This window comes from Pteropus alecto, unplaced genomic scaffold (genome assembly GCF_000325575.1).
Source record: "Pteropus alecto unplaced genomic scaffold, ASM32557v1 scaffold138, whole genome shotgun sequence".
NCBI lineage: Eukaryota > Metazoa > Chordata > Mammalia > Chiroptera > Pteropodidae > Pteropus > Pteropus alecto.
In genome coordinates, this window is record NW_006441525.1 from 1,816,625 (window position 1) to 1,832,050 (window position 15,426).

A 15,426-nucleotide genomic window follows, 5' to 3' on the forward strand; every position below is an offset into this window, starting at 1 on the left:
AGGGGGCTGCAGAGTGCCCGATAACCTACCTGCCACTCTGGTCTGAGGTCCATGTAACTGATCGCCCCTGGGGTTTGGTTCTGTACAGTATCCTTATGGCGTGAGGAAAGTCAGGAGCTGTCTGAGCCCCTGTCTTCCTGATCTGTAAGCTCCAAGTGTCAGTGTCAAACAGGAGTTCCCCACAGCCAGGAGCCTGGCTGCAGCGAGCATAACAGTCTAACTGCTCCCTCCAACGATCTGCAGGCAGAGTCACAAGTTCACGTACAATCTGATTCCTGAGCTCAGAAACAACTGTGAGCTTGGGAGACCTTGTAAATTTTTCAATACCTGGCACAGCAGCAACATCCACCTCCTCAACCTTTAATACAGATAAATCACAGCAGTCCAACACTAGCAAAAAATCTTCACTCCCATGATTCCCTGTGTCACAGCAGTACTTTGAGCTAGAAATCTCAGAAGCCAGTTTCCAGTTGTCATGGTTACCATCTTTACCTGAAGTATCTTTTTCACCTTTACCACAGATTGCAAAATCATTGTATCCCATTTTAGATGAGAAGGTCCTTGTATTTGTCACAGAAATATGGCATGGTTCCAGCATCCTAAATTTGCAGGCTTCATTTGATTCTGGTCGGCAGGTTTCCTCCGTGGAACTACTCTTTTTCCTGAATTTGTTTCCAGAATCAAAGAAAAGCACTATGGTGCCTTCAATGATTTGACTTTCAAAATTCACATCTAAATCCAGTACATAGTGCTTCACAAGTATGTGGCTGGTGTTGGCCATGAGAGGCAGGTCATCTCGAGAAGGGTCCAGATTTATGTTCATGGTGTAAGTTGTTGAGAGCTTTGTTAAACTCTCAGGAGGGGCTTCCTATCTGCCTTAATCATCCAGAATCATAAATGGCTGCTTACCAAAAAAAACCTGATGTCACAAATTATGGTTCCACAACTTTCGGTCCCCTGGCAAAGAAGAAAAACACAATTAGACAAAATTCCAAGTAAGACCCTAAATGTTCCTGCAACCGCTGCTCCTACAATTGACTACTTTCTTAAATAATCTCCCAATGTGTTAGGAGCTCATGGCTAGAAGGCAGACTATTCTTTGTGACTGACATCAAAGAAAGCGTCATTATGGGTTTCTAAAAATATTTCAATTACCAAAGAAATAAAAAGGGCCTCCACAAAGCCAGAAGAATTGTTCTCCTGACTAGAACAGTCCCTGTTTTGGAAAGAGCAATTGTTATGTAAAAGCATAACTGAGCATCACTGTACCTCCTGTTTTAAAAGATATTAAATGTATCACTTCTAATTTTATGCATCAAAGATAAGTGATTGTTTCTCTACTGTGAGTCTAAGTAACAAATGTGAATGAAGGCTAAACGTTCTCATATGTTTTATTCTTTGAGAGTAATAATTTAATATATACAATGTAACTCCAGGGATTAATGTACTTTTCACATTAGGACTACTCTCATATCAGTGCTTCCAGTAAATTACAGGAAAATGAGCCAATTTACCAGGAGTGCATTCTAAGTATTCCTTTGAGATTGTTCATGGAGATTTTTCAAATTTATAGTTAAATACTCAAGGTATATCATTACATCTTAATAGCTGAAAACCCATTAACATTCTGGATAATAGCCTTCTTGTGGCAAACAAAAAGGTCTTCTCATTTGAAAAAAAAAGTATGCAAATACCTATAAAAAAGAAAGAAATTAAAATGTAGAAACAGATGTTGTAATAAAATGCTCAAGTTCTTCATAAAAGTTCTGAATCAAAATGTATTCTTATTTTATAATAGCAATCCGGCTAAAAGAAAAATTATTTGAAATTATCTCAGTTCCTGTTGTGTACCTAATTTCTTTCAGCATATGCTGTTCTTTTATTGTTCTTTTACCAAAAATAAAAAAGAAATAAACTCTAGCAGAGTAGATAAATTTAAAACAATTTTTATATTTATAAATATTAGGAGGTATTCTTTTATCAACTACAAAGATTACTTGCTTGACTTTTCAAGTAAAATTGAGCCCTCCCTTTTTATTGTTTAATTCTTCCAGGCTTCCCTTCTGACTTTATCTGCATGTCTACTGGACTCTTACTTCCCTTCCTCCTAGAATCTCATTCCAGCAATCAAGTCCATTGAATTTTCATTTTCTACTTCTCCACAGGCTATTCCCTCATCAAAATCTCACCTGGCTTAAAAAAGAAATTTGGCTTCCTACAGCCTTGTATAATCTGTTTTCCCAGTCATGGAGCAGTCCCTTGTCCTCTAGCCAAGGGCCTGCTCAACAGACTGCTCCCTGAAGACACCACACCTCCTTGCTTTCTGGATTAAGCAATGTGCTATACCTGGAGTGCTCCTGGCTCCTGCCTCCCATATCTACCTGCCAAATTCTATTTTCCTTCAACACCCAGTTCAAATTCAAACACCTCTCCAAATCCTTCCCTGCTCCCTACTCTTCCTCTCCCTACCAAACTGTATGTGGTAATGTACACTTTGACTTTTAAGAGTAATAGGAATTGAGAGAAATCAGAGATGCAAAGAATAGTTTGAAATTACTTTATGGAGAAGGTGGTATTCCCTTTGGTCCTACAAAGGTCAATGGGGAAAGGAAATAAGCCAGGATATTTTCTTTTCTGCATGAGAGGGATTGAATTTGTCACATAAAGAATAACCTTCAATAAAGTGACTGACTATAGCTATGTAATGAGAAACAATGGACATTAAAAGTTCATCCTGCTGGTGTTTGGGGCTGCTACCATGCTGTATTTGTTGATTAGCCTCTTTAAAAAAAAAAAAATTGTTTAATAAAAAAATAAAAACTCTGCACGCGTGCACACACACATGGAAATCTGAATCAACTGAGATAAGGGTTAACTTAGTGACTGTCTAAACTATCTCTCTCTGTATCATTCCAATTTTTAGTATATGGGCTGCCGAAGCAAGCACATGTCTAAACTATATTGGAAGAAGTATAGTTTAGCATTTGTAATAGTACTGATATAACCATTCATTGTCTACTCCTAATGGATTTATTCATTTATTTGTGAAAATTAATATATCTTAAGAATAAAATATATTCTACAGAGCAGTTTTCACCACTTTTGCCCCTAGTGACAGAGAATGAGGCTGCCTTACAACTCTACTCATTCAAGCCTGTTAACATCATCTTGTCTGTCACACTACCTGGCAATCCTTTGGTCCTTTTCAGTGGATTCTTGAGTATATTCCCCATAGTTGCAATGCTAAATCTTTTCTTTTCACTTTCCAATTCCATGCCTACTGAATCATCCTCATCTATTTGGCCTTCTACTTTACTGAGTTGATTTTGAATCTCTGAAGCTCCATCATACCTCGAGTATCTCTAGTTCTTCATAATTATTACCTTTTCCTGATTCAGACTGATTCAGAGAGAACAATATCCCTTCTTGCTAAAGCTAGTTCCCTTCCCCTTGAATCCCAGCTTTTAGGGTTTGAGAGGGTCAAATAAACAGCACTTTTCTTGCTCATTCAAATTCTAAACATACTGAGAAATAAGATAAGGGTATGGCAGAAGAAAACCAAAATATCACCATTATTACTAATGAAGACTAAACTGGAGAACCTGGTTTAGCAGTACCTAGAAACCGAATGCTCAAATTCAACAGATTTACCCATAGGGTCACAGGCAAATGCTGGCTCAGGTCAAAGCTTCCAGAAGAGGAACTCCCCAGGTAAGACTTAGGGCCTGGAGAAGTAAGGAGAACAGCTCTCTGTGGTAAGGATTACTACCCACAAACAAAAGGGAGAAGCTGAACTGAGCAGAGCATGCCCAGTTTCTTCTTCTCAAATTTACCAGAATAAGTCATTCTACCTCCCTGAGTGTAGAAGTAAAGTAATAGGAATGTTATGGTAATTAAGAAAATGAAAATGGAACCATCAGAAATGGGAAAGAAGTGTTCCCCCTAACACCATCCTGTCCCACTAATTTGGAATCATGTTTCATTTGACATTTTTTCTCTTGCCAACATTTTGTCCCTTTCCATGTCTCCATCATCTTCCCAATGTTTCAGCTACCCCATGGCCGTCATCTTTAAAAACAAATATCGATACACACACACGATATCAAAGCATTATGCTGTACATCTTAAACTAATACAATGTTATGTCAATTATATCTCAATAAAACAACAAACAAAAACTGTATTTGACTTTGGCCCTGTTGCCCATTTTAATTAGTCCTTATTTCACTGAGCTTTGGAGCTGAAAAATTCCTTAGGGCGGCTCACTTAGTCCAACTCTCTAGTTTTACAAATGAAGACAATGAGGCCCAGAGAGGAAAAGCAATTTAATTTGCCCAAGGTCATCCATTTCTGCTTTTCCACTTGCTGATGCTCTTCCTTAGAATTCTCATCCTCCAGCTCTCATGGCCATTTCCTTCATATCGTTCAAGTCATAAATCAAATATAAATATCACCTCTTAAGACTGTCTTTGTATCCCCATTCTACCTTTTTTGTTTTAAGTTGTGTGAACTAGAATCAACTTATATTGTAACGGCTTTGGGGGAAAAATAAAAATTTTTAAGACAGCCTCAGAAGATTAGAAGATCACCATCACCTCTGCATGGTTTCCAACCTAAGTTATATGTAATGTGTAAGTCTATTATAACCTGTTTGTCATTACACTGACTTTGTACTTGCCTTGGATTCATTGATGACCTCAATCTCCCTTTTCTGTGAGTCCACAACTCTCACTAACATCAATCAGGGGTCACAGTACCAGGTTTAGGGAAGAACCGAACTCAGTGAGGTTGCAAACATGTGTAGGTGGCTACCTTGAAAGGCCTTTCTCAGCAAATAATAACCATATCCTAAGCAGTCTGTTGACTTCAGCACTTTTAGCTATTATTGTGCTCCAATTTAAAATGCCGACCCGTCTCACTAAAGTATTTTTCCATTCTGTCATAGCCATAACATAAAATTTCCCCCCCTTTATCAAATCCAATGGTTAGTTTCCAGTGGCTAACCACTATGCCTCTAAAATGTGGTATTTTAAATGCTTAAATGATTGTCTCAGCAACACCATTAAAAGCTTCGAAAGGTTTAATATAGAGCAATATTTTTCTTAAGCGGGGGCAGGGAATAGGAAAAGGATCAAATACTAAACAGAGCTATATCACAGAGAAAAACTGCCCTACTACTTTCAATCACCCACACAGAAATGCACACACTGACAAATGTGTAAAACAGCCTCTGTAGAGCCATTCTGGATCCCTCCAAAGAAAACAATTCCATTCTCCTTTCAAGCTACAAAGCTGTGTGTATCACTCTCAGGGCCCTTAACTGCCTCATTTTATAGTTACCGCCATCTTCTTCTGGTCTATAAACAACTTGGGACTCCTGATTCATCTTTGTGTTCATGACCATGTTAAGCAGAGTACCCTGTATATATAGCAGGTTCTCAACAAATATATATGGAATTGATATCTGAAGGCATCTGTGATTTCAACATCTAGTTATTTACAGAATAGAGATTCTATCTTGCAAGGTTCTAGTATAAAGTTATTACTTAACAAACATCTTCTTACAAACACCTCTTAATTTTTCTTCTCAGGATGTATACCTGTACCTCTTTATGCCACATCTCTTTTCTTGAAAACAACTCAGGAGGAGAAAATTTTGCATATACACATATTATATAGTATTGAGCATACTGTGAGTAGTTACAAAATATTTAATTCTACAGATTACTTGTTCAGAGGAAGACAGTTTTCTGCTCTTCTAAAACTGTTCATTCTTTAGGATACGGTAATCACTCTTAATGACAGCCAGTTTATTGCTGAAGTATACTGTTTCTGGGCACAGTTCCTCAGACACTCATATGCATATAGGAACACTGCTCACTGCTGTGAAATTTGAGAAACTAATTTCAGAATTAGAATCTTAGAAATGCAAATGTATTTTGTTTAGACATGACACACTGACATATATTCTGTAACTTATTTTTTTACTTAATGGTTTTGAAATATAACCATGTAGATGCACATAGACCTAGCTTGTTTCTTTTAACTGCCATTTAGTATCCCTATATGAATATTCTACAATTTATCTATGTATTTCCTCATGTGTGTTAAATGCTGTTGAGTAGACTCTGACTCCTGGTGACCCTATGAATGAATGAGTCATATCTATAGTGTCCTGTCCTCAACAATCCTGCTCAGCTCCTGTAGACTTACGCCTATAATTTATTTTATGGAGTCAATCTAGCTCATATTTGGTCTTCTTTTCCTTCTGCATTCTATTTTTCCCCGCATTATTTTCTTTTCCAAAGAATGCTACCTTCTCATGTGTGCCTGAGGTAGGATAACTTCAGTTTTGTCATTTTTGCCTCCAGTGATGTTTGAGGATTGATTTGCTCTAGGATCCACTTGTTCATCTTTCTAGCAGTCCAGGGCTCTCTTCCAACACCATATTTCGAATGAATCTATTCTTTTTCCTATCAGCCGTCTTCACTCCCCAACTTTCACATCTGTACATAGTAATTGGGAATACAAGCGTGTGAAAGATCTTAGCTTTGGTCTCTAATGACATATCTTTCTTCTTAATCTTTACTCATTCTATTGCTGCCCTTCTGAGTCTCAGCCTTCTTTTATATCTTGGCTGCAGTCTCCATTCGAATTGATGACCGAACCAAGGTAAGCAAACTCTTTAATAATTTCCTTACTGATAAATATTTAAATTTTTAAAAATTTTTCATTATTACAATAAAGGCCATATACGACAAGCCCTCAGCCAACATTATAATTAATGGTGAAAAACTAAAAACCTTCCCTCTAAGATCAGAAACAAGGCAAGGCTGTCCACTATCACTGCTGTTATTCAATATAACATTGGAAGTCCTAGTGAGTGCGATCAGATAAGAGAAACATATAAAAGGCATCCAAATAGGAAACAAAGAAGTCAAACTGTCACTATGTGCGGATGACATGATTCTCTCTATAGAAAACCCTAAAGACTCCACAAGAACACTACTAGAGACAATAAGCAAATGCAGTAAAGTCTCTGGATACAAAATCAACGTTCAAAAATCCATAGTGTTCCCGTACTCTAATAACGAAGGGTCAGAAAAAGAGGTGGAAAAAATAATTCCTTTTGCAGTTGAAGAATAAAATACCTAGGAATAAATCTAACGAAACAAGTGAAGGACCTATATAATAAAAATTGTAAGACCCTATTAAAAGAAATCAAAGAAGACACAAAGAAATGGAAAGATATTCTGTGTTCTTGGATTGGAAGAATCAACATAGTTAAAAAGTTAATTTTTTTTTTATAATCCTTTTAGTACTTTTACACAGAGAATAGATTCATATCCAAAAAGCAGATAAATAAAGGCTATCATTTATGACACTGAAGTAATGACTGGGTCATATATTGTTTTATGGGTTTTTTAAAAAATCATCCCAGTAGTTACTTTCAAAACAAACTATCTCCTTTTAAGCGCTTATCTTAAGAAGCTATATGGCCTCAAGTCAGTTTATATGACACGCACAAAATTTTATTTCATTACCTTAGAATCTCCTTTCATTTTTTTAACAGTAAATGATTGTGCCTACGTTACTCACTTTATTTGCCAGATTGGCCACCATAACTTATGACTGTTCCTCCTAATCAGAATATGATTGAAAGATGAAGGTATATCATTACTGGAAATACATCAAATTGTAGCCCCGGGATTCACATATAGTTATAAAAGGACAGGGAAAAATTGTTATAAGTAATAGTAGCAACAGCTGAAGAGGAATATAGCCTCCCAAAGAAAGGGTATTGAAAGGAACCTCACTCACTCGAATATGCTTCAAAAATCAGTTGCATGGAATAGAGAGCCCAGTAATAAACCTAGCCTATGAAGGGGTTCAGAACCTTCACCCCAAAATATGCTGCTTTAACATATTGATTATTTTGAGCTGAAGGCACTTAAGAAACAGCAGCTGTAGAAAGGGCTCTCTGACTCCCTCCCTTCTACCTAAAGGCAAATCATAGAATTTCTCATGAGAAATGCAAATCAAAACCACAATGAGATACCATCTTACACCTGTTAGAATACCTATAATCAACAGGACAAGTAATAACAAATGTTGGAGAGGATGCAGGGGAAAAAGGAACCCTCATACACTGCTGGTGGGACTGCAAATTGGTACAGCCACTATGGAAAACATGAGGATGGAGGTTCCTCAAAAAACTAAGAATTGATCTACCATACGATCCAGCAAACCCTCTACTGGGTATTTACCCCAAAGACTTGAAAACTCATATGTGAAAAGATATTTGCACACTGATGTTCATAGCAGCATTGTTCACAGTGGTCAGGACATGGAAGCAACTGAAGAGTCCTATGATAGATGATTGGCTAAAGAAGCTGTGGTACATATATACAATGGAATATTACTCAGCCATAAGAAGAGATGAAATACTGCAATTTGCAACAACATGAATGGACCTTGAAATAAGCAAAATGCTAAGCAAAATAAGCCAGACAGAAAAGGTTGAAAATCACATGATATCACATATATGGGATATAAACCTAAAAGCAACAAATGAACAGGACAAACGAACAGAGACTCATGGACATGGATAATGAACTAGTGGCTACCAGAAGGGAGGGAAAAGGGGGCAATGTAAATAAAATAAAAAAATAAATAAAATGTTTAAAAAAATTATATATATATGTATAGCATGAAAAAAAAATAAACTGGCATTTAAAAAATTTTTTCATTATTACAAAAAATGCTGCATTGAATATCCTTGTACATGTCTCCTACTGCACATGTATAAATGTTTTCTGAGTAAAACACCCAGAAATTCCATTTTTCCTGATATTAACATTGTCATACCTGCTTTTTTTTTATTTGTTTTTTCCTGATATCATTTCTATCCCTCTGTTTTTATTTTTAACCACTCTGAGTTGTTTTGCCTGGGTATCTTTTTAAAGCAGCATTGACTGCATTTAAAAATATGTAATTATCATTTTTAATAATTGAAATTTATTTACATTTATCATGATTACTGTTGTAAGAGCTCTTATCTCAGCCAACTTATTTTGTATTTTCTGTCTACCACAATTTTGTTTCTTAGCTTTTACTTTTCTGCTCTGAGAATTCTTTTTTCCTCTACTATTTCATAAGTGATACAATCTATTTCTTTAACATGCCTATTTAAAGTCAACCTCTAGTAGCCTTCTAAACAATACAGTAAAAAGACCCTACAAAGTTTTATTATCAGCCTCTCCTCTTCCCCCGCTCCCGTACCAGCTTCCGTATTATTGTTGCAAATATCTTAGCATTATGTTGTTTTTAACAACCCTCATTCAACTTAGAAAAAAAGTCAATACTTATTTTTATTTGTTCACCAGCTTTGTTATTCATGACTGATTGATATATTCCATCCCCTTCTTCAAGATTCAATTTTGTTCCAGTTACTATTGCTACATGACAAATTAACCCAAAACTTTGTGCCTTCAGACAGCAACCGTTTTATTATATTCTGTGGGTCAGGAATTTGCGTAACTCTTAGCTGGGCAATCCTTCTGCATCTTATGAATTTGACCATGGCACTCTGTGGTTTTCAACAGGAGAAGAGACTTTTCTGATGACAGAGTATCTACACAAAGCCTCTCTGGTATAGAAGTCTCAGAAAAACTGAACATCTTATATGGCAACTGGCAGCCACCAGAGCAAGTGCGCTAAACAATCGGTTGAAAGCTGAATGGCTTTTTCTGATCTAGAATTGAAAGTCAATATAATATCACTCCTATCATATTCTGTTGGTTTCAAAAGAGAGTCACATGGCCAGTCCAGATGCAAGGAGAGGGACTTCAACTCCTTTTGATGGGGACTAGCTAAGTCACATTGGAAAACAGTATGTGAGATGGTAGATATTGTTATGGCCATTTTTGGAAAATACGATCTGCCACAATTTCCTTTTTACTTAAGTATATCTTTAGTAACTCTTTTGGGAGAAGTTTATGAGTAGTAAACTTTTTCAATACTTACACGTTTGAAAATGTCTTTATTACATCCTCACTACTGAATGATCACTTAACTAAAAGGTAGACTTAAAAGGTGACAGTTATTTTTATTTAGCACTTGAATATATTACTTCTGACATCTCTTTTTGCTGATAAGAGGTTGGTATTAATCTGCATTTCTTGATATTATCTCTTTTTTCTCTCTGGTAGATTTTATATTTTTCATTATCTTTGATATTCTACAGTTTCACTCAATATGTCTAAATGTGGATTTATTCTTATTTGACTAGCTCAAGATTCAGTGTGCTCCTTCAGTCTGAGGACTCAGGTATTCTTTCCATGTATAGCCCTGAGTAGAAAGCAAACTGTATTGCCTCTGTTGGGACAGTGTAATGGAATTTTCTTTCTCCATTTAACATAGGGAATGCTCCCTCATATCTTCTGGCTTGATGCATTTAACTCAGTTTCAGTTCTCTACATGTACTGGGTCCATGGCTGGGTACCCCTTCCCCTCCAGCTACTATGTGAAAGCCTGATGGACAGGTTAGACTCCTGTCCATCATACTAACTTTACATTCCCTCTCTATTTTGGTCAACTAGGATAACTCTTTCTTGCTTTGAATTTGTGTATGTATATAAGACTGTGTGTGTGTGTGTGTGTGTTTATATGTACATATATAGTTATAGTTATAATTTTATATAGCATTCATAAATACTTGAAGGGAAGGGTGGAATTTCCTTACAATTAAGTTGATCATATTGACCAGAAGGCCAAGGACTCCACTATACCATTTAAATGGTCCATACCCACAAGTCCTTTGGTTCTAGAAGTTTCCATTCAGAACATGCTTAATTGTATAACATTATAGGCATCATAGCTATAGATTCCCTTTCATCATCACGGAAACCTAGAGAAAAGATTAAAGATTGAAAGGATAAGAATATGTGCCAAGAAATAAACCAAGATGCACAGAAAGCTGGATTATATTATTCATTCATTCAAAAATATGTGGAATCCTCTTCTACTCTCTCTTTTCCTATTAATTCTCTCCCTCGCCTCACCATGTCCTCATGGAAAATTTTCCTGACCTCGCTGATTAAGTCAATTTCCCCTCTTAATAGATCCCATAGCACTATGTACTTCTTCATAGCACAACAGCATTAGTTTTACATTTATTTGTTTTTTTAATTAATATCGCCCTTCCCCTTAAATGAAGGGGAGCACCAATTTTGGTAATCATGTAATAGCTTATATAAGACCAACCCTCCCACTGATAACATTTATAATCTCTAGATAACAATGAAAAAATATGAAAGCACAAGAGAGTGAGCAAAAATTGTTAGAAACTGTAGGGAGTAGACACTTGAGAGAAGGGAATAGCACTGAGTTTCCTGTTTTACAGTTTTTTACCTGAGTGTAGGCCCTAACTGGTGCTATGCCAAGCAGCTAAAATTCAAATTGAAACCTGCAGTCTTACCAGCTGAAGAATAAGAAAACAGAGTTCAGGACTGACAGTAGCTGTAAAGAAGGAAAACTTCAGAAAAGGCAAGAGCTTCATTTTGCATATAAACCGCCCAAGTCTCTAACTGAACTATGCAAGTACGGGACAGACCAAACAGTCCATTCATGGCTAAATGAACTGAACTAAACTGAAATGTCTGCTGCTGCTCGCTGCAGGGAAGGCAAAGCTGGAAGTTTTAGTTCAGGCAAGTTAACTGCTTGTTAATACAAAACATTAATACTCTTCCGAGGAACACAAGGAAACCAAAGTTTCTATAAAGTATCAATCGCAACATCTAAGATAAAAACCAAAATTATTAGACATCAAAGAAAACAAGAAAATGTGACCCATACTCAAAAACAAAGCAATCAATGAAGCTGACTTGAGTGGATCCAAATATTGGAATTAGCAGACAAAGACTTTAAAGCAGTTATTACTATTATAGTTAAGGGCATAAATGCTGTAATATAAATAAACTAAAAGGAAAACTCAGCAGAGAAATAGATATTAGTATTTTAAAAAAAGGAAATTCTAGAACTGAAGAATACTGTATCTGAAATTAAAACTTCACTGAATGGGGTTTAATAACAGATTAGAGATTACAGAAGAAAGAGTAAGTGAACTTGAAAATATTTATATAGAAATTATACAATGTGAAGAACAGAGAGAAAAAAATGTTGAAAAGAATGAATGGAGCTTCAGGTACTTTTGAGCCAAAATCAACAAGTTTAACATACATAATTAAAGTCCAGGAAAGAGAGGTAAAAGAGAATGCCATGCAAAAAATACTTTAAAAAATAATGAACATTGCAAACAACCGGCACTCAGACTGTAGATTCTAAATACCATTTTCCAGTAAAAGGAACCAGGCCTCTTTGGAGAAGGGGCAGGAAAAATACAAGATAGGCCTGGAGCATCAGATAGGCCTCCAAAGGCGAAGGGTGAGGGAGGGGAAGAGGAGGCGGAGGAGGGAGGAATCGTTACAGAAAAAGAGTAGGGATATCTCAAAAGGATACAGGAAAAAATATAAAAGAGCTTCCAATGACCAAAGCTGGAACAATTAAAGAAAATAAATAATGACGGTATTGAATTAGAATCCAAAGAATGAAATAAATATCTATGACTCTATTCTGGTATAAACAAATGATTGAATAAATAAAATAAATGGGGGTTCAGGAATACATCTTTCTTATGGAAGAATTCCAAATTATATAGATACTACCTCTTCCAAGAGTTAGAGGGAAATTTCTCTCCCCGTGAGTATGAGCCATACTTAGTGACTTGCTTCCAAAGAATAGAGAATGAAAAAGGAAAATATCAAGTTTACAGTAGACCTTGTGGCAGATGCAAGGTTAATCACATTGTTAAGGTTACTATCGCCATTAGTAAGTCATATCGATATCATTCGATAGGATTTGATGAGACAGGCACCTTAACTCTATAGTATTCTTCCCCAAATCCATTATCTCAGTCTAAGCATGAGAATACATCAGACAAACCCACATCAAGGGACATTCTAAAAAATACCTGACCATACTCTTCAAAAGTGTCATGGCCATAAAAAGCAAATAAATTCTGAAAAACTGTTACAGATTGGAGGAGACTCAGGGATATGAGTATAAAATGTAAAGTACTATCCTACACTGGATTCCTAAAACAGAAAAAAAAGAACATTAATGGAAAACCTATAGTTAATGGCATTGTACCAACGTTACTTTTGTAGTTTAACAAATACACCATGATTATATGTAAGATGTTAACGATAGGGGAATCTGGGTAATAAGTATGTGGGAACTCTATACTATCCTTGTACCTTCTTTGGTAAATGTAAAAGTATTCCCAAAACCCACTTATTTTAAAATAGTTAAAATTTTCCAAATTTGGTGAGAGATATAAATCTAAAGCTTCAAGAATCTGAACAAACTCAAGCTGGATGAATGCAAAGGAAATCGCACCTATGCACACCATAATCAAACTGATTAAAAAACAAAGAAAAAATATCTTGAAAGCAGGCAGAACAAAATGACAGTACATGCAGGGTGACAATGACACAAATGACAGATGGCTTCTCCTCACAATGACACTTGACTACTCATCAGAAATAATGGAGGCCCAAAAAACAGTGGTATGATATCTTTTAAGTGCTGAATAAATTAAAGGAGCACATTTGCCTCAAATATGTTAGTCTTAAAATCTTATTTTATTAACTCGTTAGGAAGTCCTTATTTTTATACTTAGCAAAATGGTAGCCCATTTCTGGTTGAATTATCCAAAATTCTGAATGAGTATAGGTTGAACTAATTTCTACTTTATTCAAAATTGATATGTCTTCTTATTTGTTCATCTATTTTTTCTATTTCTAAACAAATATATTCTAAAAGATTAACCCTCCCTCTAAAATATCTAGCTCTTTCTTCAGTAGAAAGTCTTATGAATATTGAACAAACTGGCATAGCATGGAACTGGTTTTCTACTCAAAGGTTTGAGCAGCTATTAAACTCTCCAGTCCCTCAGAACTTTTCTTTGAGCTCCTCATATTCATATCTCCCCAATCTGATAGAAATTGTTCACTAGTGCCCTTAAACAGTTAATAAACTTTTAAAGTTGAAGTCATTTTTAAACAGCAAAAACAAGCCAATCAAAAGATCACATTATCTCTGGTACAATTTTAATCTTTTAAAATTAAAATTGCCTTCAGTCATTTCATTTAGTTTTTAGCATTTTAACTTTAAGCTTCCCACCTTTGTTCATTCCTTTTTATTTTTCTTTTACTTCAAGTAAAACTACAGTGTTAAAACAACATTAAGCTATATGTTTTAACTGAACAAGTACCAGGATATTTAGAGTTTAAAACCCCTCTGGAACCATAACTCTAACAACTCCCTCCCCCCACATAAATATATGCTACAATAGACTCTTTCATTGCAAAACTCATACCCACAAGGCAATGTCATTTATCACGGAGTAAATAATGCAAGATAACATAATGAAAAGGGGATTTTGCTTTAGTCCCTTAACTATAAATAAAAATATGTAGCACTTTGCAGGATTACCACATGTGGTATGATATTAACTTAAATACCAATCTTTAAGCCAAACTGTAAATAAGATAAACTGTGCTCTGGTCTCAAGTTTTAAATAGTCTTTCTTTTCTTTAAATTTACTGCTTTCGTGAAGCATATACGAGTGACTGCATATAATTTGTGATCATGTAATGAAAGACCCAATTGTGATATGTATATGCAAAAAAAAAAAAAAAAAATCAACAACTGGAGTTAATGTTGCTGTGGGAATTATAAAAAGTGCTTGTGATGAAGATCAACACAGTAAAGCCAAGTTACAATCAGAGTCAAAGACCTTTTCCCGGATAAAGAAAGCAAATCACTGTCAGCTGTGGCTTGATTTATATATTATACCCAGTCAAGGGGATGGGGGAGGTCTAAATGTGAACACTGCAAACAAAAACTGATTTTACTCACATCAGTATCACATAGTCATACACTGAATTATGCTTCAACATGATGTGATAGGATGGAATTCAGCTTCCCCGATGGCCGTTGTGTTTATTCTGGCTATTCTGATCACATCTTAGCATCCAGATGCCATTCCTCTTTGGTGCCTAATGTGTTTATGCTCCCAGTATCAGCAGGCATTGGGTTGCAAAGACCAGATTGGAAGTGATTTCACTCTATTTTCAAAGAGAAAAGAATTTATCCCTTTGATTGCTACTTCCTTGCAAAGTAGAGCTTGCTTCAGTTTCTAGAGTGCCACTTAAACTAAATTACAGCAGAGTGATCAGAAAAGGGTTCCTGAGAGACCACATTACAGTTATAGAGAAAAAGATTTCAGCTTTTCTACTTCTTTTTCAAGAAGTCATACTTGCCCATGGAGGCTGACCAGTGAAGGCAGAAAGGTTATTTACC

General features: G+C 35.8%; 1 protein-coding gene across 21 annotated transcripts in view; it reads right to left on the reverse strand.

Moving 5' to 3' along the window:
* CUNH9orf3 (chromosome unknown C9orf3 homolog) overlaps positions 1-15,426 on the reverse strand; it is a 335,956-nt gene that overhangs the window by 300,749 nt on the left and 19,781 nt on the right. For all 21 annotated transcript variants that reach the window (XR_003048420.1, XR_003048423.1, XR_001517531.2 and 18 more), the window contains exon 2: positions 30-957. Coding sequence is in view for 10 of the 21 variants with exons in the window: in XM_015594789.2 (XP_015450275.1) it covers positions 30-823 (794 nt within the window). In the remaining 11 variants the exon portion in view is untranslated. The remainder of the gene's footprint in view (positions 1-29; positions 958-15,426) is intronic.